Source organism: Pseudopipra pipra, chromosome 11, assembly GCF_036250125.1.
Source record: "Pseudopipra pipra isolate bDixPip1 chromosome 11, bDixPip1.hap1, whole genome shotgun sequence".
Classification (NCBI taxonomy): domain Eukaryota; kingdom Metazoa; phylum Chordata; class Aves; order Passeriformes; family Pipridae; genus Pseudopipra; species Pseudopipra pipra.
The window spans coordinates 8029630-8052274 of record NC_087559.1 but is presented as its reverse complement, the minus strand read 5'-3'; the positions used below and the strand labels follow the sequence as shown (position 1 = coordinate 8052274).

The 22645-nt window shown below is 40.7% G+C and overlaps 1 protein-coding gene across 1 annotated transcript in view; it reads left to right on the top strand.

Annotated features, from left to right (window-relative positions):
* The window catches only part of PTPRG (protein tyrosine phosphatase receptor type G), a 399811-nt gene that overhangs the window by 207316 nt on the left and 169850 nt on the right, over window positions 1-22645 (top strand). Inside the window, exons 3-4 of the mRNA XM_064667329.1 lie at window positions 4942-5121; window positions 10693-10841. Coding sequence (XP_064523399.1) covers window positions 4942-5121; window positions 10693-10841 — 329 coding nt within the window. The remainder of the gene's footprint in view (window positions 1-4941; window positions 5122-10692; window positions 10842-22645) is intronic.

Below are 22645 nucleotides of genomic sequence, written 5' to 3'. Positions count from 1 at the left end.
ACCGTTTTCATTCAAAAATGAGAATTTAAGAGGCATCAAATAGAGACAAAGATTTGTCTGAGATAATCTTATTTAAAAAAAAAAAACAAAACCAAAAGCCAACAAAAAGAATGAAGAATAGAAAACTTCCAAACTGTAAGCCCCTAAACTAGCTTTTTTTCGTGTCAGGTCTGGGATTTAAAGTCAGATTTTTGTGAAAACATTGAAAACAAGTGAAATTAAAAAAATCCAAGTGTTGATATTTCTACCTCTTTCCCAACTTGTAAATGAATGATCAAACATTACTCAGAAATTGCCTGGTTTAATTGTCTGTTAATCTCTATCTGGATATTGAGTAAAGGCAAATATGTTACACACCAGTCTGTATCAGAGTAGCTGATCCATTAATTAGAAAATTATGTAAAATCAAGGAAATGCCAGTATTTTTAATAACAGATGTTTTAAACAAAAGATTGTGAGGAAAAAATAATTATTTTTTTTTTAAAAGTGGAAGTTTTTGTACACGCTTTAATTAGATTTTGTCAGAATACATTATTTTAATGTTTTTTCTTTAATGAAGACTGCTCATTGCTTTGTACAGTAAAAAGAAGGAAAAAAGTAATCTCGGATTCTATTTAAAGAGCAGACAGTGTATTAAAAAACTATTAAAGGTGCTGCAGTAATTGACAGAAAGATTTTGCATGAGAAAAGAATCTAGGAAGCATCAGATAATTTCAGGCAAGGCTGAGTGATAATATCTCTGGCCTTAAGTGTTGTTTGAAGCTTTGTGTGTCAGACACCACAGTGTTGCTGAGGTCCCTGACCCCAGCTCTGCTTTCATGCCTTGGAAGCCAGTGGCCCTTTTGTCCCTGATTTAAGCTGAGGTGTAAGGTCACGTCCTCAGGCACCTGGCTGCAACCCAGAGGGTGCTCATGGAGTGTCCAGACCCGGGAGATGGATGGACTCTGCAGCCCCCTGAGCCCCAAGCACACACAGGGCAGGGGCAGCAGGGCTGCAGTCACTGGGGCTGTGGGGAGAGATGCTCTGTCCTTGTACCAGCCCAAGGCAGGAACAGAGCAAGTGTCCTGTGACTCTGCGTGGTGGGAGGGGTGAAAAAATGCCCTGCAGGGTTGGGAGAGAGTGGTCTCCTCTTCAGTGCTTGGAGGGATCACTGAGGCTGAATTCCCTTTCCTTACTGCTTTCCTCAGCCCCCAGGCCTGTCCCATCACTCAGGAGTTCTTCAGTCACCATCTCCTCTTGCTGCCATGAGCTGGGGGATGAATACATCTCTCCTTCCACAGTGTGGGCACTTCATTGTTGGACCCAAGCCTGTGGTTTCCTGGAGGCAGGATGCTGACTTCAATATCTGAAAATGCCAAATGTTATCAGTTATTATTCTCTTTCTGTGCTGCTCCTGCATCAAATACTCCAGCTCCAGGACTTGGTGTCTCCTGGACCGGGGCTGTCTGATGTTTGCTTGCAGGTTGTCCCACTACTTCAGTGGAAATGTGTATTATTTATTAACACAGGTGAGGGCTCTTACCTTGTTTGGGCTTTTGGAAACCAAATTATTTATCAGACTTAAAAGGCCAGCTCAAATTCATTCAAAATTTTATTTGGTTCAAGCCACCATGCTTACTGTTGGAAAAATGAAATACAAATAATTCACAAGTTCCTCTGTTTCAGATGGGTAAATGTCACACACAGAATTAGGGGATTTTTTTTTTTTTTTGCTAGGTTTAAGTGAAACAGTCTTTATTTAGTGTCATGTTTTTATTTAAAAGCATTTATTTAAAGTTCTAAAAAACAAAGAATTCAATAAAGCAAGACAGGTGTAACTGCAAATGATTAATGATATAATTCTCAGTACTTTATAAAGTGTCTAACGCTGAAGAGATTTATACAGTGCAGAATGGCAATTGTGCTTTGATGGAAGGAATAGGTAATCAATATCTGCAAGCTTGGAAAAAGTGTTCTATTTCCTCCTCTAATGATATAGGGGTTTTTTGCAAAGCAAGGATGTCTGGAGCATGAGACACTTGGAAGAAGAATTAATTTGAAGTCTGTAGTGGAAGATCAGTTTCAATTAAAACTGCACTTGAATGTCCATGAAAAGGAGCAGGCAGTTAGGCCTGAACCTTCTGATGACTACCAAGGAAAAAGTGAATCCCACTGCACTGTTCTTGATTACATTTTATAGGTTGTTGAGCTTTTTTTTTCTGGGTAGGGGATATAATTTAGTTTGGTTTAAAACTCAGAAGTTTTCTTGTCTCCTCCCTGTCCTACCTTTGCCTTTTTGTGCTCATTGTTAAAGCTGGGTTGGCCCCAATTCTGCGCTGCTGGGAATGGAGATGTTGGGGTCGTGGCCTCTATTTCTGTCTAGATTTGCTGCCATAATGGTGTAGGTCATATTGCATGTACTAATTTACATATCAAAAACTTCTGAAAGAAATTAATGGCAAACCTTTTCGTTTATAAGGTCCTGTGCTGATTTTAACTAGCAGGCCTTGAACCTCTAAGTTGGAGCTTAGCCTTCTGACCGTAATTTGGGATGTCAGGACTTGGAGTCACAGCACCAGCACTAAGTTGGGGTTTTGAATTGCTGAGAGCATTTAATTGCATTAGATTTTTTTTCTTTAATAATTCAGCACCAGTTTGGAAACATTTTATGCACAGAAACTAATACTGTCACGTGAAGAAAGCAGATACTGCTAGACTTCTCTTTGGTAAATTATAGATTTATAAGCAAGTGAAGCTACTGTATTTATAGGAAGAGATTTATTGCTATGAAATAAATTCAAGTAAGTCAAGTTAATTAAAAAAAAGCAGACAATGTTTTTTTAAAATGACACAAAGCTATATAAGCCTTCAAAGGTCTGTGAGAAACTATATTTCAGCAAAAGTCAGTCCAGGTATCTAAGTCACTTGAGGTTTTAATTCAGCATGGTGGTTTGTTTGTTTACCCTTATGGCTTATTTTATTCATTTTGACAAGGAAGTTGTCACTGCAAATAGGTTGAGAGCTGGCTATACTTAAAATAAATAAGTAAATGAAAAATTATGGCAAGATGCACAGAAGGAGCCCTACAGTTCCTGTTAAAATAAATCTACTGACTCAAAAAAAAAAAAGTCCCCATTGACACAGAATACTTTAAAAAGAAAAATCTGAGTTTGCAGCTCCTTTTGAATGCACAGCTGAAACCACTGAGATAGCCTCTGTGAGCAGAGTGCTTTTGAAAAGCTCACCCCGTTTTTTATAACAAAGCCAAAACACAAGAGCTGGCAGGTTTGATTATGTGTAGTGCTAAACATTTTAAAGCAAATTCCCAAATTTCATAGGGTAAGATGCAAGGTTATATGAAAAGTAAATCTGAATTTCCAATTAATTCACTGTAAACCAATTACTAAGAGCATCTTGATTTGGGAAAAATACCAGTATTTCAGCAGAATGCTTTTGGTTTCCCCCACATAAGGTTTTTAATAATTCTTTTCTCCTTGGTTGTGGTACATTGGGAAATTAACTGGAAGTGGCTTTTGCTGACAATACAAGTTGAACCACGAGATAAATGAAACTGGTTTTTAACCTGGGCAGATGATGTAAATGATTTTTAAAGGATGTTGCAGTTTTGACTAATTGTACTTGAAAGTAAAACACTTTCTTGTTGTCACTTGGGGACCAGACAGCATTTGTGTGTGATGAGTACAGCACAAAATCTCGCTATTGATTAAGTGTCCTGCATTCGCTCATGATTGCATTTTGCAACCAGACAGATTAAAACCCAGGGTCCAGAGAAACTGGCCTTCACAACTGCTGGGTTTGGATGGCACTAATTGAATTTACATGTGCTTCTCAGAATGCAAGGCTAATAAATGCACATTGATGCATCATTTACTGCTGTCTGCCTATCGAACAGACCTGCTGACTGTGTAGTTCAGAGGTTCAATACAGGTGTGACATCAGGGGTCTCAGGAGAGCAGGGTTCAACTTGGTTTTGGTAGTTGAGCTTCGGCATATTGTTTCCCTTCTCAGCCATCAATTTCCAGCTGGAAAGCACTTTAAGAACTGTGAGGAACAAGTGCTTTACAAGAACTCTGTGCTGTTATTTCAGGAGCTTAAAACGCTGTTTGCGCTCATGGGAAGATAATCTCTTAGTCTCTGTTAATACAATTTAAAGTTGGGGAGGAAGGTCATAAGAAAAATTTGAAATTTGTAGGAGATTCTCCTAAGTGTGCTGCTGAGTATTGTAGTGCATCTGGAGCTGGTATGTGGTGTGGATGACAAGGTCTTTGCCTCAAACCTTTTTTTTTCCGTATTATTTTAATTGACTGTTCATCGAAACCAGAAAACTCATGTAAGAATAGCAGCAAAAGAAAGTGTCTTCCTGACAGGAAGTCTTCTTTAGTTCCTCCATCCAGAGTAATTTTTTTCCTTTGTTGTTTTCTTTAAATTTACTAATCTACATTTAGTTTAATTCTTTCTTTTTATCTTTTCTGGCTTCAAAACCTCTAAAAGAAATGCAATCATTCATAAAGATCATATTATTTAAGTGGAGCATTGCACAAACACAAGTTAATGGATAGCGCCTACATTATTTGTCCATTGTGAAAAGGTAAACTATAGAGTAATATATTAGGGCTGAAGCTTTAGGGGAGTTCCTGTAGCACCATGCTAATTGATAACACTTGCACAAGAGGAGCTTGGGAACTGCAGATAGTTTTATAGAATAGTAATTTTTAAAAAAGGCCGTTGTTCATTAGTGCCAGAGGCAAAGTTGGAGCACGGCACAAAGCCAATGGATTTCAATCTCCTCATAAGTTTACACGTCTTAACCTCTTTCACACGAGAGACGCGTAACTGTGGTGGAGTTACCTGGGGAGTTTACGTGCTTCATCCTCTCACTTAAGAGTTACCCAGCACTGTTGAGCCACTGGAATGTTAATTGGCATTGGTATTTTTTAACAGGTACCTATGGTCCCGAGCACTGGGTTGCTTCCAGCGAGAAGTGTGGAGGGTCTCACCAGTCTCCCATAGACATCGTAGACCATCTGGCCCACGTTGGAGATGAGTATCAAGAACTGCAGCTTGATGGTTTTGACAATGAGTCTTCGAACAAGACTTGGATGAAAAACACAGGGAAAACGGGTATGTTCTCTTCTACTTGTCTCCATAGCCTGCCTGCAGTCAATTAAAAATTCAAGCCATGTTCCACCCTCCTCCTTTTTCATCGTTCTGTTGTTTGGGTTTTGTGGCTCTCTTTTTTTTTTTTAATATAATTTTCCAGTAGGAGCCACCTACCTCTGCCTCTGCATTCTGTGCAGAACTAGTTCTGCAGATTGATTTTAAGGGGGCTTTTTTTAAGGTGTTTTTTTATTGCTTTTTTTTGTTCTCAGTATAAACTAATTCTCTTGGTAGTCAGTTGTTCCTCAGAATAAAAGGCGGTATAAGAGTTTCAAGGTGTAACCTTGAATTATCAGCTTTGGGAGGCTGTAACATCTAATCCAAAAGAATGCTGAAATGCAGGGCTTGGGAGGAAGAAAAGGGGAAGTCTTAGAAATTGGAAGATTTTAGAGAAGAAAGAGCAATAACTGCTCAGAGTAGAGGAGGCTTATTAATGTGTTTCTGATATGATTATAGCACAGTATTCTTCACTGAACTGAATTCTTTTCTGCTCTGTCTGTTCTGCCTTTTAGAGAAAAAAGAACAGGCATGAGTACTGCTTATTTTTACCAAAACAGTTCACCGAAAGGTCAAGGTTGATTTATATGCAAAGCCACATGCATTTGATTACTCTTTAATTCTAAAAATGTAAAAAGCAGAAATTATAAGGCCACCCTCTTCATTTGACAAGGTCAAATATTTTTAGGGAATTGGATTAAACCACTAATTAATTCAATTTTATTTATTGGAAGTATATTTTTATCTTTATTAACATCTGACATGCATCTCTATAATGCTTTTCTGTACTGTGTCCATAGCCAGAGGTCTGCTAGCAAAATCCAGGGCGTGTACCTGCTCAGGCAGTTTGCAGCATGACCCTGAGTACACCCATGGCTTCCAGGGGATTTTGGATCTGAGCCACGACCTGGAGTCCAGCAAGTGCTTCAGATCCAGCTCCAGTGGTTCAGGATCTTAGCAGAAGCTGAGAGTTATTGCCCCTCAGATGAAATGGAGTGGCAGGCTGTGATCCTGTTTTCTTTTACTGCAAAGCAAATCCAGTTAACATAAACCACCACCAGGCATAGCTGGGGGTTTTGATGCATTACTGAGGGGTTTTTTTTCCAGCTTTACTAAGAAATGCTCCTGTGTGCTTTGAAATCCTGACTTTTTTGCCCTTTGTAGCAACATGAGGTTCAGGCAAGGTTGGATGCTATGGAAATTTGGTGCTTAATTAATCTATTCTTGGTATGAACCCTGCCCTTATGATCACAGAGGCTGTTTGTGGTAATCAGCAATAAATGTAATTAGAAATACCATGAAAAAGTGATGGTTCTATTCTTCAAAGAAAGGTGCTAATGCTATACTGTACATGTAATAATAACATTGCTGCACATATAGTGGGAAACCATGTTAGAATCACAGAGTCATTTAGGTTGGGAAAGACCTCTGAAATCATTGAGTCCTGTTGTTAACCCAGCACTGCCAAGCCCACCACTAAACAATGTCCCAAGTGCCACATCTACCAATCCTTTAAATACCTGCAGGGATGGTGAATCCACTGCTTCCCTGGGCAGCCTGTTCCAGGACTTGACAACCATATTGATGAAGAAATTTTTCCTGATATGTAATCTAAACCTCCCCTGGCCCAACTTGAGGTCATTTCCTCTTGTCCTATTGCTTGTTACCTGGGAGAAGAGACTGACCCTCACCTGGCTAAGACCTCCTTTCAGGTAGTTGTAGGGGGCAATAAAGTCCTTTCTGAGCCTCCTTTTCTGCAGGCTAAAGACCTTCAGCTCCCTCAGCCTCTCCTCATCAAACTGTGCTCCAGACCCTTCAGCAGCTTTGTTGCCCTTCTCTGGACACACTCCAGCACCTCTATGTCCTTCTTGCACTGAGGGGCCCAAAAGTGAACACAGGATTTGAGGTGTGACCTCACCAGCACCGAGTACAAGGGGACAGTCACTGCCCTGGTCCTGCTGGCCACACTATTGCTGATACAAGCCAGAACCTTGTTCTGTTGAACTGAAACGTTCCAGCAGATTTTCCAGTCTCCACACAGTTGGCAATGAAAGCTGAACCTTCAGTCTTCTCTGCTGGGTGATTTTAGCACTGCTGCTATATTTGATTTCCTCACCCATTGGGGTATGGATTTTTGCTGACAAGTTATTGCTTCTCAGAGCAACAGTAACTGTCACTTTTCTTGGTAACTTACGGCCTTTTCCTGGTAATGTGAAGACTCTTTTTGCCTTGCTGTCAGCCCCTGTTTCTTCTGCTGAGCTCCTGACTCCTCCCTTGTTTTATCAAGTCCCATTCCTTTTCTTGGTTTTCTGACCTTTTGAAGAAAGTTGCCTGGGGTTAGTTTTTAAGGGGGTAAGTGGTAAAGCAGCAAACCAAGTAGGATGTTTTGGCTTGTGAGTAGAAGATAGAGGCAGGCTGTGCCATAAATTGTGACACATTTTGGCAGCAGAGTCTTGGAGCAGATGGCCACATGAGACCTTCGTATTGCAGACTGGCAGAGACAGTAAACTGAATAACTGTTTAAGCAATGGTGATGGATGTAGAGGGCATTTCTCTGCAATTAATGACTGGTTAAAAGAGACAGGGGTCCCAGGCAAAGCCAAAGGCCCTTAACCTTAACGCTCGTTAACTGGCAGGAAATGTGTTACTTAGGTTATTGTTATTGCTATAGGACCTAGTCTTTTTTTTTTTTAGAATAGAACAATGAGTTATTTTTATGCTCTGAAATGTTAAAAGGTAAAGAGGTTATTGATGTTTAAATTTGTTCTGCTTTCTTCTGTGTCCCCTCCCCCCCCGCCCTGTATCAGGTAAAGGGCAGACAATATATGGAAAACAGTGTTTCATTCAGAAAATGGAAATGGATTTGTTAAGCCCCTGTCTCAACTAGAAATGCTTTTGTGTACAATTACATTGGCAAAGGCGCTAATGTGTGTTTGATTTCATCACTATAGTATCTGGCCATGGTATTTAGTGATAAAGATCACTTGGAAAGTATGCACACATTTCGTGGTTATGTTTGCGTTAGTTGCTTTCATTTGGGTCACGTTATAATTAAGTGTCAGCTAGTGTCAGCCAGACCTGAGGTTGACAAGGCTTCTTTAAACCCAACCTGCCCCGTGGGAGAGCACCCATGGGAGCAGTACCTCTGCCAGCATTACACACATATTGCCACTTTGCCCCTTTTAGGTCATTGAGAACTTCTAAGAACTTCTTCTGCTTAAAGAAACTGGCTACCAGAGATGTTTGAGATTTTTTAAAGTACTTTCCCTATGTGATGTGCATCACTCTGGCTGGTCTTGACCATCAGAGCTGCTCTGATGAGCAGGGGAATGGCTGCTTTGAGTCCAGGTTTATTCCTGCTCTCATAGGAGTCATGGTCCTCCAACTCCATCCCTGAACCAGCAAATGACATCACACAATTCTGGTCCTGGTGGCTGCAAACTACTTCCTTTGCTTTTGTAATCTCGGTTATGCAGTATTTTAAATTAGTGGGCTTTGGGGGTTGATTCCTTCCACTCTGTAGAAATTCTTGGATAAAAGTAGTGGCTCCCAAAGCCCAGTAAGGTGATTCTTTTTTATTCCAGTCCTGAGTACTAGAGGTCACTCTTACTGGCAGTAAGAGGATGCTGCTAAGCTGGGAAGGTGATGGGAACACATGTTGTACAGCTCAGCAGTGTAAGAAATACTGTAAAATGAACAATTAGATGAACATTTCAGATTGTACATCCTCCTAATTATCCTTTTAATTATTCATCTAAAACAAGTAAAATGACCCCTGACAGAGCCATAAATTATTTAGAAACTATCAAATATTTATTAGATGCAACTGAATCTCCACAGAGGTTGTTAACAGATGCATGCGAATCTGCTTTCCCGTATTCCGCATCTCCTACAATTTTATCTATGGAATGTATAATTGAATGAGATTTTCACTATTAAAGTACTGCTGAGCCCATTGAGAATTTTTTAAGGAAGGTAGAGAGCAGTGGTGCTTTCAGTCACTTACATTTCACAGAATTGGTATAAGAAGAGAGTGACTACCAGTAGTACCGTGGCTGACACAGGCACTACCCCATAGCCAGGACTGCATCACATGCTTTCCCACAAAAACACTTGGATGCAAAGGAATTGTCAAAAGAAGCAGAAATGATGGAAGAAAATAGTCAGGTGATTTCACTGGCGCAATTTAGATGCATCTGAACATCTCATTCAATTTAATATTTACATAGTTTTGACATAAACAGTTTAAAGTTGAGCTGTGTGGAAAAATGTCACTGTCTCTCCTCATGGGAGGGCAAAAAGCCTGGCCTGCAGCAGAGCCTGCACTGAGTCACCAATAGAGGAGTAACTTCTATTTCACAAGTAGCTTTTTTTGTTGTTGTTGTTGTTTTCCAGCAGAAATAAATTCCTCTGTCTTACATAATAAAATTTGATTTATATTAATGTTTCCATTTCAATGACACAATTGGCTTGAGAACACAGAGAAACCTCTGTGGGTTTTGCTGTTTCCATTAAAAAAAAAAATCCCTAAACCAACCCCAGATCTTTAAACACAGGATTCTAGACACAGCAAGCAGTAGTCTGCAGTGGCTTTTACAGAAACAAAATTCTAACTTTAGTTCTGTTTTTAAGCAACAGTTTGTGAGGGATGAGAAGAAAGGATTTTGTAGGGAGGAATTTTTAGGAATTGTGTGTATTAAAAATAAGAGATGCTGAAAAGACAGGTGATCCTGTAGTGAGAGTAGTGGACAGGAACTTTTTGAAAGCTGGAGTCAGTTCTTGGTTGGACTACAGACCTCTCCTGTAACATGTACCAGCTCCCACCGTACGATTTTGCCCTCTGTTTGGACCTACAGCTTTTATTGTTACATAAAATACAAAGGCTTTTTGGAGTGAAAAGCAAATACAAAGAGGATCCTTTTGACCCTTATTGAATCACGTAATAATAATGTCAGAGTTACTGTAATAAAACCAAGTTCTCATGGAGGATGTCTCATGAGTGAGTCTCAAAAATGTTATTGTCACTCTCCCCATTTTATGGAGGGGGACAGGGAGGGTAAGAAAAGCACCCGCCTTGTCCAGCAGTAGAGGTGGGACGGGGCACAGAGGTCCCCACCAACAAAATAAAGGAAATCCAAGAACAGAGGACCTGTTCTTTTCCTAACTTGTGATCTGCAGACCTTCTGTGGTTTATAAGGGCAGGGACCATGGTCAGCCATTACTTCCTGGAACCACATTAAACAGGTTTTGATGGAGTTTGCCATTTAAATTTTAATCAAAGTCCAATAAGGAGGGCAAAAAGTCCTTGAGAAATACAGGCTTCAGGATTTTCTGTGGTCTACCTAACTTCATAATCACTTCCATAATTAGCCAGCATTAGTTGTAGACTTTTTTTTTTGAGCCAATCTCTGTAAAGCAGAAAATGATGACCCGACATTTTGCTTGCATTAGAAAAAGTATTCTGATATAATGAGCAAAAACCATAAATGCTTCAGAAAAACTGTGCTAAGAGTTTTCCCCTCATTGTTCTGTGTGCAGTTGCTATCCTGCTGAAGGACGATTATTTTGTCAGTGGTGCCGGATTACCAGGAAGATTCAAGGCAGAGAAAGTGGAGTTTCACTGGGGTCAGAGCAACGGATCAGCTGGCTCTGAGCACAGCATCAACGGCAAGAGGTTCCCCGTTGAGGTGAGTGGAAAGACGTGCGCTTCTGTTCTCAGAGAAAACAAAATCAGAACGTGTTGCTGTAGTTTGAGGCGACAGTGAAATAGGGCGATGCTTCTTTCAGTGAACATATCACTTTGCAGCCCCTTCCGGCCCTCGGAGCACTCTATCTATCATCTCTCATGTGCTTTTGCAGTGTCAGCTCCGAGCTCTGCTTTGCAGACATTGCCAGCTCTCGTGTCCCATGGGTTAAGTTGCAAACAGCCACTTTTCTCGTTTCTCGCATAAGCTTTCCATGTGTGGGAGGATCTCCTTACAAATATCCTCAAAGTGACCTCATTGTCCTCCAAACCTTTCCTTTCCCACGATGCTTACAAACAAATAGCGGCGGTTTGGGAGCCATCGTGCCGAGACCGATGCTTGTCATTGGAATTACTTCCTTGCACAAACTCATGGCACTCTCTCTACCTGGATTCAGGTGCCACCCCTTGCCTTGCACTAACAGGATCTCTACATAGATCTGTGCAAGCAGCTCTGTGTTTGCTCTGGCTGTGCTGGAGCCAGCTGGGCCCGTGCCAGCCCCAGCCCGACGGCCGCCCAGCGATCCCAGCAGGGCACTGTGCCATGGCGGGAGCGAGGAACTGCTGCGGGCACTGTGCCCTGGGAACGCCACCGTGTTGGGAGCACGGGGCCAGGTGACTGTCTGCAGCTGGCTGCAGGGACAGGCCTTCAGATGTCCCAGAGAGTCCCAGGCCATGGGCTGCTGGGGAACCTGATGCGGTTGGGTCTTGGCTTGAGACCGATAGTCCCAGGTGGCTCTGTTGTCAGTGCAGTGTTTTCTGTGTCAACAGAGCCTGTTGATACTTTTGACTCAGTAGTCAAGGTTTTGCATGGTGAGGTAAAGCAGATGTTATCTGGTGTCACCTTTGCCTGTCAGTAAGCAGATACGCACTTTCTGAGAGTGGCGTTTCAGAATGTGCGTGCCCAGAAAGCTCACGTGTGGGCAGAAATGCTCATCTTGGGAGCTGGGTCTGGCAAGAACTTGATTCAGCCCCCAGCATGCTAGAATTCATCACGTGGCTTTAGCCAATCACATATTTCAGGAGGTGGAAAGGGGCTTCTAGAGCTCAAAGGGAGGTTGTAATAGACTCTGGTGCATGACCAGAACCTCTAGTTTTCACCTACCTGCTCAAACTGCCCCATCACACAAGAATTAGAAGCCATTTTTTTGTCTCCCAGTTGTGTACCTGTATGTTGACTTTCTGGGAGACAGAGATAGCTTCTTTTTATTGAGCTTTTCAAACATCATCTCCTTGATGTAGCTGTGATTTCTCAGACGAGGCTACCCCGAGAACATGGAGCAAAGGGCCAATCATTGTCATGCTGCCCGATCTGTCTCAGTTGGCAATACTGGTTCTTGTAAACCTCAGGAAGGTGCACTCAGAAAGTCTACAGAGCCAGTCAACTCCTCTTCTGAAATTTCAAGAGTGGAGGTAGTGAAGAAGCCTGGACCTTCTTGTTTGTGTCAGAATTCACAAACCCTTTCTTATGATGCCAAGGCTATTTGATGCTGGCTTGATAAATGGATTACTTTGGAAATAAGCAAATTCCTAAGAAATAATTTTCCTATGGCTTAAGTATTCTTAATTTTCTTTTCAGTTAGTCAGAATTCTAATTTTTTCTGCTTTAAAATTGAGGGTGAAAAACAAAGGAAACTACCTTGACTTCCTTTGAGAAGTTACGTCACTTGTTTATGAATGCTGTGCAAAATAAATTGCTGTATCAGATAGGTTTAGTGTTAATCCTAATAAGGAAAATATAGTTTTCCAAGAGATTTGTGTTTGTTGCAATGACATGGTCCTCTGTCCTCTGGTCTTCCTTGGTATGATGACATCAGCAGAATTCCCACAGCCATTCCTTTGCTTTTTTGCAAAGGAAGAACAAATTTCCAAACCAAGACTTTCCCAGTTGTGATCCTATTTACCTCCTACACAAGAATTCTAAATTGCAATCATGTGCTGAAAAGGATTTCCCTGGGTGGATTTTGAAGGATCCAGTAGGTCTAAGGTGATGAAACTGAGTCTTTGTTGCCAATGCATACAAAACCAGTTCTCAGAGTTGGCATTACACCTCTCAAACAGTAACTGTACATGTATACATGGTGAAGCTTTTAATTTGTAATGCTAATTGTAGTGAAGCTTGCAACTGTCTGATGCAATCCTAATTGCCTGATGCTGGGAGGTCTGTGCCAAAAATACTGTGCTTCATTTGAGAAGTGACGTTTCTAGGAAGACTGTAGAAAGGATAAACCAAAATTCTATCCTACAGAAATCAAAGCCCAAATCATTCTGTTTATTCTGAGCCCATGGGCATAGGTAAAGCTTTAAAGTAGCATGCAGGTATTGGCATTCCATGTCTGCAACAGTTACAGTGATGATGCAGCTGAAAGGAAACATTTTCTATGTCTAATTGTGCAACCAGATGTGGACTATGCAAAACCCATTAGTTCCAAAGCACATCCCAAGGGAACACAGATAGATCAACTTCATCCATAGACTGAGCTCTGCGCGCATTAAGTTTAGAAGTTTTTTCCTCTGGAAAACAAAGTGCTTGCTGGTAGTCTTTCTTCTTGAAGAGGATGCAGAAACTAATTAGAAATGTCAGATATAATACAGAGCATTATTGTTTGACCATGTTGTTTGGTTTTTATTATTGCAGCTAATGTGTCAGATGGTAAGGCTGTCTACGTTAATTGGTTTCCTTCATTGAAGCCCATCTGGATCATATTTTTTTGTGATTTATATGTTAAATTAGTTGGTAAGATATATGAGAACATCCTTGTGTTTCCTGCTTTAAAGGCATGTTGGATCAAAGGCGTATTATCTTGCAGTACTTTTATGCGTATGTAGCATATTGTGATTCCTTTTTAAACCATGGTATATGTAATGGTATTCTTTCATTAGAGGTCTTGATTGCTTATTTATTGATTAGATTTTCCTTAGTGATACTTGAACCTTATGAAGCCATTACAACCCTAGCTGTCTCTGAAGTAGCATTCGTGTCCCTGTGCTTCAAACTTCCACCTGCAGCTAGGATCCAGATTGATGCCAGCCCTGCTCAGTGCTGGCAAGAAGTTTCTTTTTCCCCTCTTTCTTGCCATTTTAGCATCAACATCTGGTTGAGGCCAGGAACTAGTGCTGTGATGCTGAAGATTAAAGTGATACCATTAGTGTATTGCTGTGTGAGTGGAGTGTGAATCCTAATGAGGACGTGGGCTCCATGCCAGTTTAGAAAAAGTCTCACTCCTTTTTTTTTTTTTTTCAAGTTAAGAAAAGTTTTTAATGTTGCATTCTCTAAATTTTAATGACTTGCTGACTCCTTTGTATTTTGTTATTGTTCTTCTCTGCTATAATTATTCAGGTTTTTCTTTTTCATTCTGAAGCCGCAGCAGAATAAATGAACATGCAAAGGCTAGAAAACCATTTAAGTGGCTAAGTGACAAAGTTAAAATAAAGAAGATGAGCTTCCCTCAGGCCAGGAGAGAACCCAGGTTCCCCTCATTAGAGCCAAGAGGAGTAATTGCAGCACTTTAATCTCCCGTGTCACCGCACTGGTTACCAGCCCTGGCTGCACGAGGTCCGTGCGAGCTCCCTGCTCCGAGGGAAACCCAACACTTAACATTTCACAGCAGCCGAGGAGCTGACGTGGCACTGCTGTGCTGTGCTGGTGGAGTGCAGTCCCACCATCCCAGCAGAACCGTGGTTTTATTTTTTGTAATTCTTTTTTAGCTGCTTCATACTAATTTTTATGCAAAATGCTGATTATTTCTGTGAAGAGCAGAAATCAGAAGAGTGATTTTAATCATGGCTGTGTTAATTTGATGTGAGCTTTGGTTGTTTATGAGCGTTCCCTTTAATGGTGCTAATTGTCAGTTATAATGTGAACACCATTATACAGTACTATACAGTAATTTATTTAGTAAATGAGGATCTTATTCCAAGGACCATACTCCAATATGCCATAAAGACCTCATCCCTTTACTCTTACATGAACAAACTTGCATTGTCTAGGCCAAATTCCTTGTAGGAACATCAACTTGGCTTTCTGAAAGAGCAATGTGATTTCATAGCCACAAGTACCAACATGCATGTTTTTGAGAATATCAAGTTCTTTTCCATTTAAAAAAAAAAAAGTATCCAAAAAAGCCCCCAACAGAAAACTGCACGAGCCATCCCAGCAGAAAATTAAAAGCTGACACCCTTTTATGTCAATTAACAAGCTTTTACGTTATGTTGACAGATTCATTTTACTTAATTATTATTACAAAATAATCATTTGCATTGACAGTTCTTTCTGTTCTTCAAGTGTGTTTCTCAGAAGACTTTCCAGGTTCTAATGGTGTCTTTGTTCTTGCTACTTCTTTGATTTTCTTCCTTTTCTCTTTGAATCTACATACTAACTTCGGTGTGGTCTAGATCTACGGTTAGTTGCTGTAATTGGAATGCTCAGGTAACCTTGCCAAAGTTTATTGCTGTGTGCTATCCTACCTTTCACTGTATCACTGAATTCTGATGTTTTACATTATCACAGGCAGATGACAATCAGTGTCATGAACGTAGAAGAAATGTGTGGTATTCAGTGCACAAAAACCTCTACTACAGGGAATAAGCTGAGACTAGTTACTGTTTGGTTTTGGTTTTTTTTTTTTATTATTTTATCCTGAATATTAAGACTTTCTATCACACCTGGAATCACCTATAGGATATGTTCAGCCCTCTGTCTACCTGTGAATGGAAGGGGGTATTTACTTCTTAATGTTAGAAATGGGACCATTTCTGTTCTGTAGTTTTACTGTTGGTGCAGTTGTGAGTCTGTTTAGATTTGCACACACTTTATGACATTAAATGAACATATCACAGGATCTTCTCTTGGTATATAGGAGAGAACCAACACCCTGTGTTGCAGCTGAGTTTATTATTTTTGGCATCCAGCACATCTAGTAATTGTAATTTTGCAAAGATCTCTGGTGTTGACTTCACATACAGTAAAGACTGATTGTGCAACAGAGAGCCCGCATTGGTTTACTTTACTTATATTTCGTTTACCTGTTGCTCTTCAAATTTCCTTACCTCTGTCCGGCAGGATGAAGCAAAGTAGAGGTCAATAAATGATAGAGGGACCTAAAGACAACCACTGGGAATACATCACAGTGGGAGACTATGACTGTCTAAAGTAATTTTACTGTAATAATTCTCTCAAAGGACTTATAAGGGGATACTTAGAGCTCCAGGTGACTTTGATGGGAGATGGGCTGGTGAAACTCTGAGTGAGGATTTAGCTCAATACTCATACTGTCTGTGCTGTAGAGTGTCCAGGGAATTTAGCATGCTCTGCTTATTCCATCTGCATTTCTTACAGCACCCTTGACTTAATCATTCAGACAAGGAAATGGCTTGGGCATTTTCATATTTAATTATTTTATTTTTCCTTGAAAATGGCACTTAGCATGGTTTTGGTTTTTTTTGTTTTCTTACAGTCTTCTGTCTCCCCTTTTCCCACGGTCTTTAGAGATCCAGATAGCCATAAAGTACTGGAAACATGCAGTATGCTAAAAAACCAAATCTATATCTCTGTCTTATCTCCAGTAAAGTAAGATTTTATTCCAAGAGTCTCTAGCCTTTACTCCTTTTTGCTCTTCACTGCTTTTAAATGTTGTTCAGGATTCTTGTTGTCAAGAAATCAGTGTGTCATAATTTTAAAAACATAAAATGGGTGGATATATTGAACACATGGCTGAGTTTCCATCATGTTTCACTGTGAGTAGTGCAAGTTAAACATCATCTTATCACTATCTGGTTTACTGTTTTATTTTCCTTAGTGTAGCTAGTACACTGTCTCCTCACAGTTGTCTTTAGTGCCTCCTATATACTGACAGGAGAATCAGTTGAGACTTTAATTAATGACTTTATTGTAATCAAGGTTCCATTTTAGTGCAGAATGCTCCATCTTGTAGTAGTGAAATATTTAGTCTCCATCTGGCTGATCTTTTCTGTGTATGTCTCGTGATAATTAAGAAGAAACAGGAGAGGATGGTCTGAAATTAAATATGTTTAGTGGAGGGTTTAGTGCATCTTGGGACCATTCATGTAGAGACCCAGACAAAATTTAGGGATGTAAAAGCAGTTTGGTTTTATGGCTGCATCTTCCTGCTGCCTGTCAGGCCCCAGTGATTTCTAGAGCAAGTTGCAAATGTTAAAATGCATCCAGAGTTTTATTTTCAGGTAATGGTCCAGTAGCATGAACCAGATACAGCTCTTTTCATCTTGGCTGGGAATGTCCTGCTTTCCCCAAAGGATTTCCACTGACTTGTTGAAAAGGTCAGAGGCAGTAGCACTACACTGCAATTACGGTGTGTTAATGATGAACTAAGAGTTGTACATTCTTCTTAACATAAATCCCTGATTTTCTACATGATTAATTGGAATCTGGAAAGACTGACAAGGAGAAGGAGGATCAGATGGGGTGAAAATAAGAGATAAGAGGCTGACATCCAGCTCTTGTTGTAAAGGAGAATTATTTTGAATAGGAGAAAAAAATCAATACAAAGGTTGGAGAATTTGACAGAGTTGTAAGAGCTACTTTAATGAAAGGTAGCAGATTCAATAGGATTGTTACTTGAAATGTGGGATTGTCTGAGTTAGAAAAATGGGACTGTCTCTCCCCAGCTGTAAAGGTGAGCTCTGTGTGCTGAGCTTCCTGGGTCCTTAGACCACTGGGTTTACTGGCATTTGCTCTGGGCACTCAGTGTGACAAAAAAGGAAGAAATATGTGTATGAGCTTGCTAAATTCTGTTCTTCTAGAATAGTTACTTGAGTATGGGAGGAGAAGGAAGAGGACAGCAGGTGGTAGCTATTTCTGCTGGTTCAGCATGTTAGGTAGCTGCCATAGACTGTCTAGCAGGCTCCTGCAAGGAAAAGTGTTTCACTGTGAGGAGGTGACTTTGGCCCTAGCTGTAAGGAACAGCCTAGAACTTTGATAGACTTAAAGGGTCTTCTAGCAGGATCTCTTCTCTGACATGTTCATGTCAGCCTCCTCTCCCCAGCAGTGATGGTGAGAGGTGAGCACAGGTAGGGAGGCTGTGCATGGAGGCTTTCTAAGCTGAGTTAGAGGTGAGAACTCAGCTGAACCTCATCATCCCTCTTTGCAAATACATCTTGGACAGAAGCACCATGTATGGGTAGATATGAGGGCTTCACTAATGCTGCAAAAAGCTTGCTCCTGCAGCTATTAAAGGGCTGCTCTCTGTGGAAATGACTTCCTGTTTGAGGCTGAGGTGGCCGAGTTTTCGAGAGCTGCTCACAGCTTTTTGAAGTTTTGAATCACCAGAAGGCAGATTTTCAGAGTCCAGTGCACAGCCATGAGGCATGTGAGGCTTACAGGGTGGTGAGCTGCAGGTCCCTCGAGTGTCTCTGGACGGTGGGCTCTAAGCATGGGGTGTTTGCACTACACACTGTGCCAGATTGGCTCCACACAAGGGTCCTGGGATGTTGGTTAGAAACATGTGAAGCTTGATACATGCTCAGCACTGCCCCTTTCTGTCGGGCTAGTCTAACAGTCCAGGGACTTTAAGATGTCTTCCCCTGGAGATGTGTTACCCCAATAGGCCCACTGGAAATAACAAAGAGAGATAATATTGGGGGGAACGAAAAGAAACATTGCACAAATGTGTTAAGAAGCAATAATGTTTCCTTGGCACAAAAAAAGATCAAAACAAATATGGTTAATATGGTTAATGGGCTGGTTGGTAGTTGTTGGCCAGTATTTCCCATGGAAGTCATTTCACTGGGGCTCAAACAATGGGAATAGATTTCACCAATGTTAATCATGATTTAAGGCAGCAAGCAGGAAATTATTTAAATTGTCTATTATACTGGTACTTTACTGATTGCATTTTAGTTCTTTGGGGTTTTTGTTTGTTTTTTTATTTACTGAAGAATTCTAAACACTTGCTATAATTTTGTGCCAAGAGAATAAATTACGTCAGACATGTTTTTCACAGTGAGAAAACTCAGTACGTTTATTCAGAACTTTGTTTCATTTTGTCTTATGTTAAAGAACTGCATTCTAAGGGTTGATGACCAAAAGCTTTTGTAAACCAGAAGGGAAGACACATCTTGCTGTCTGGGTATTTGTGTGTCCAAAAAAGGTTTTCATTAGAACTGATTTTATAATGTGGGTCACCAAAAGGCTTTTTGATTCTAAGGGAAGGCAAGCTGGGACTGTGCATTCGCTGGGACTGTGCTGATCAGTAATATCATATTTACCTTCTTGCCCTCCCACCTGAATTGCTCTGATGTTTCTTATATTGAGTTTAAAAGCTCTTTGGGACAAAGAATGTCTCTTTGCTGGGTTTGTGTAGCACCTGCCCCAGTGGCATTCCTGCTCTAGGATGCAGCAATGCTGCTGCTGCTGTAACCACAGGTTTTGCAGGGATGAATTGTTTTTTTTTTCTATGATGAAGCTTCATATGATGTAAGAGATCAGGCAGCAATATGAGTGTAGTCCTTGTTATTTCCCCAGTTCATAGGCATTGTATTTCCAGACAGGATGGGAAGGTTAACTGAAGTTGAAAAAGGATCTAAAACGCAGCAAGAGTTTACTGCCTGGTAGAAATGAAATAACAATCAAGTGGTTGAAAACAAGAGAAAAACATATGTGTTTGCTCATGCTTTGAGGCTCTCATCTTTCTGTAAAGATAAAACAATTTGGGGGAAATAGTTGTATCCCTGAATACATGTGTCCTCCTGCTTTCTATTTTGCTACCTGGCTTAATAAGAAAAATTCTATATTCCAAAATAGTTGGGCTTTTCAGCACATTCCTCGAAAGCCCAATAATGCCTATCACTATCCTATCTGGTCTGGCTGTCTACAGAGGGGGCTTTCCTTTATCCTCTGGCTTCAGAGAGGAGGCAGAGAGGGTTCATATTTCCAGGAAATGCCTGCAGCTGCCTCCAGTGCTCACTGCCCAGGCAGGAAAGCCTTTGTTAGCATATCCTGCAAAGAGAGTTTGGCTATCATTGGCCATTGGCCATTCAGGAGGGTTTTTTTGTAAAACATAGCTCCTGATCTACATGTGTGTAAGAAATACAGATTCAGGCTTGCCACCAGAGTTAGAAATAGCATTACCAGCTGGGAAAGAGCTTTTCCCCCTGCAGTGGGCTAACAGTTTGTTAATAGTTTATTCAAGCACAGAAAATGGCACCTGGTCTGCCAAAAGAACATTAGTTTCTCCAGAGGGGACTGTTAATTGTCCAGGAAAAGAAGACAGAGTATCTCCCTAATAAGTTAAGGGTGAATCAATATTCTCTGGGACTGGGGGCAAATCTGACTTTTTAACAGACTCTCAGGCCCCGTGTAAAGGGGGGGAGAAGCAAACTTGCTCACTTAGAGTGGCGAATGTAATTTGAGAATAAAACACTTGCATTAGTACAACATCTATCACACATTTGTTATGAAAGGGAGAGATATCTTTGGGATTTGATCATGCCATGAATGGATTAAATTTCTTGAAATTTGTCATTTTTGTCTTTAACTACATTCCATGTCTTGAAGTTCATAACTGCAATACTGCTTGTGTTTGATCTTTACCTTAACTAGATTGCTGTGAGGGTGATTTTAGTTGATTTTCATACCTCCATCAAGCCCTTCCATTCCTTCAGGGTGGTTGTGCCTACAAATAAGATAACAAATTCAATACTCAATGCCTGCATGCAGCACTCAAGGGTTTTCAAAGAGTATTAGATTTAACTTTTTAAAATGCAAAACTACCCACAGATGAGTAGTCAAAATTACAAAATTCATTTGAAAAGAAGAGGAAACCTCTTTTGTTAAGTTTCTTGTCGTCCTTGTTTGAATGGGAAGTTCTATTCTCCTTTCTCTGTGGTCTAGATCCTCTTAGGGCAGGCTGGTGCTCTTTGAGGAGAAGGTGGCTTGCTGAGAGTTGAGTGACACATTTAATCTTGAGGTGGCTTGTTCCAGGCAGGACCATAATATCCCTTAAGAAAAAGAAATGTCATTACATCTAGCTCAGAATAGGAGATTGGCAATAACGGGAAGGTTTTAAAAAGAATTCGTTTGAAATTCTTTACTTGAGAGCTCTCATTCTGTTTGGGAGCCAGGAATGTGAGCACTCACTTAATGAGCTGCATTCAAAAGATGAAATTTCAAGAGAGTAAAAGTGAAACCCAGTATTTCCTGAACAGAAATGGAGCCACCCATCCTCAAATCCATAGTCGTGTCTTTCTCTTCAACCTCATCTAATACTCCCTTTGTAGGAATCTACTCCCAGAATTAGATTCCTTCAGTCGTATCAGTCACTGATGTTGAAGCACATGCTGTTTACTAAGTAAAGCTGGAAGCTACATGCTGTTGTTGCTGGCATCCCATTTCTGGAAGGGCTGGTAGCCCTCCCACCAAACCATATGGTGATTTATCAGACAGTTTTGTAGTAGCAAGACCAAGACCCAAGTTGGTCAAGACTGAATATGGATATTCCTTATGTTGCCTCTGATAAAATGTTCCTGTTCCTGTTCCCTTTGTGGTATTGAGGATGTGTCTGCTGGGCTGGGTGTCCCTGTACGGGGCATAGCCTGGAAGGGAATTGCTGTATTTCCAGGGTACAGGATTAGCATCTTGCAAAGTAGCATTTCAAGAAACTGAAAACAGCAATTTCTGGATTCTTGCAGCTCAAACAGCTGTTGTGTTGGTCCATTTTAAAGAAAAGAAATATGAAATATATATGAACCATATGAAAGCTCAGATGTGGGGCTCAGCTCTGAGGAGTTTGAAGGTGAGACCATGTCAGAGGAAATTAATGTCTTCTGTAGAAGAAGAGCAAGTTCTCATTTCAGAGAAAACTTCCTAGCAAATTGTTTTGGCCTGTTTAACATTTGAGGTAGCAAAACATCCACATGTGATCTCTGACATAATATTGCTCCATTATTAGCAGTTAGTTCAGATGTTTTCCCATCATAATTAACCAAGATAGAAGTGGAAGACATTTTGGTAACACTACAAGGAATAATTTGGCAGCAGTCAGAAGCTAGAACTGGAAAAGGGCAGTAGGAGAGAAATAATTAGCAAGGATAATTGTCAGGCCTTGACAACCTGGTGTGTCTTTCTAGCAGTGAATGGATTCACCTGACACCCAGAGATAGCCATCTGATAATAGCACTCATAAGATCAATACATCGATACTTTATCCTTGAAACAGTATTTAAAGTCTGTTCTTAGGTTCATTTCTTTACTTCTGTAAAGTTATAGCAATCTGGGATTTGAGATAATGCATTCATTAGTCTTATCAGACCTTCTTCATTTACTGTATTTTAATGCATTTCCATGATTGCTGAAGAAAGATGCTCAGTGAGCTTAATCTGCTTATGCTTTAAAAAGAAAGGATGCTCAGAAGACTCAAATGGGGCTTCATGCTGGACAGGTTTGAGGCTTTGCAGTGTTCACAATGGCAGGGCGTTTTGTGCAAGAGTTATTTTGAATTTAGAGCTTCTGTGATGCTGGCTCTGCTGACCCTATGGAGAGGAGAGGAGAGGAGAGGAGAGGAGGGGGAGCTGGTCACAGCTGAGATTTTGCTTTTGTAGATTGAGATACTGCCCAGGCTCTAATAATGCCAAATCGTTGCGGGGTTAAACATGATGCTGCTTCTTTTTGTTGATGTGTCTTGCTGGTCCACACATCTTTGCATTGTGGGGAGCTATTTGTGGGATTGTGGTGCACACCCCAGGACCCAGAAATAGTGTGTGCATGCTTGAAAT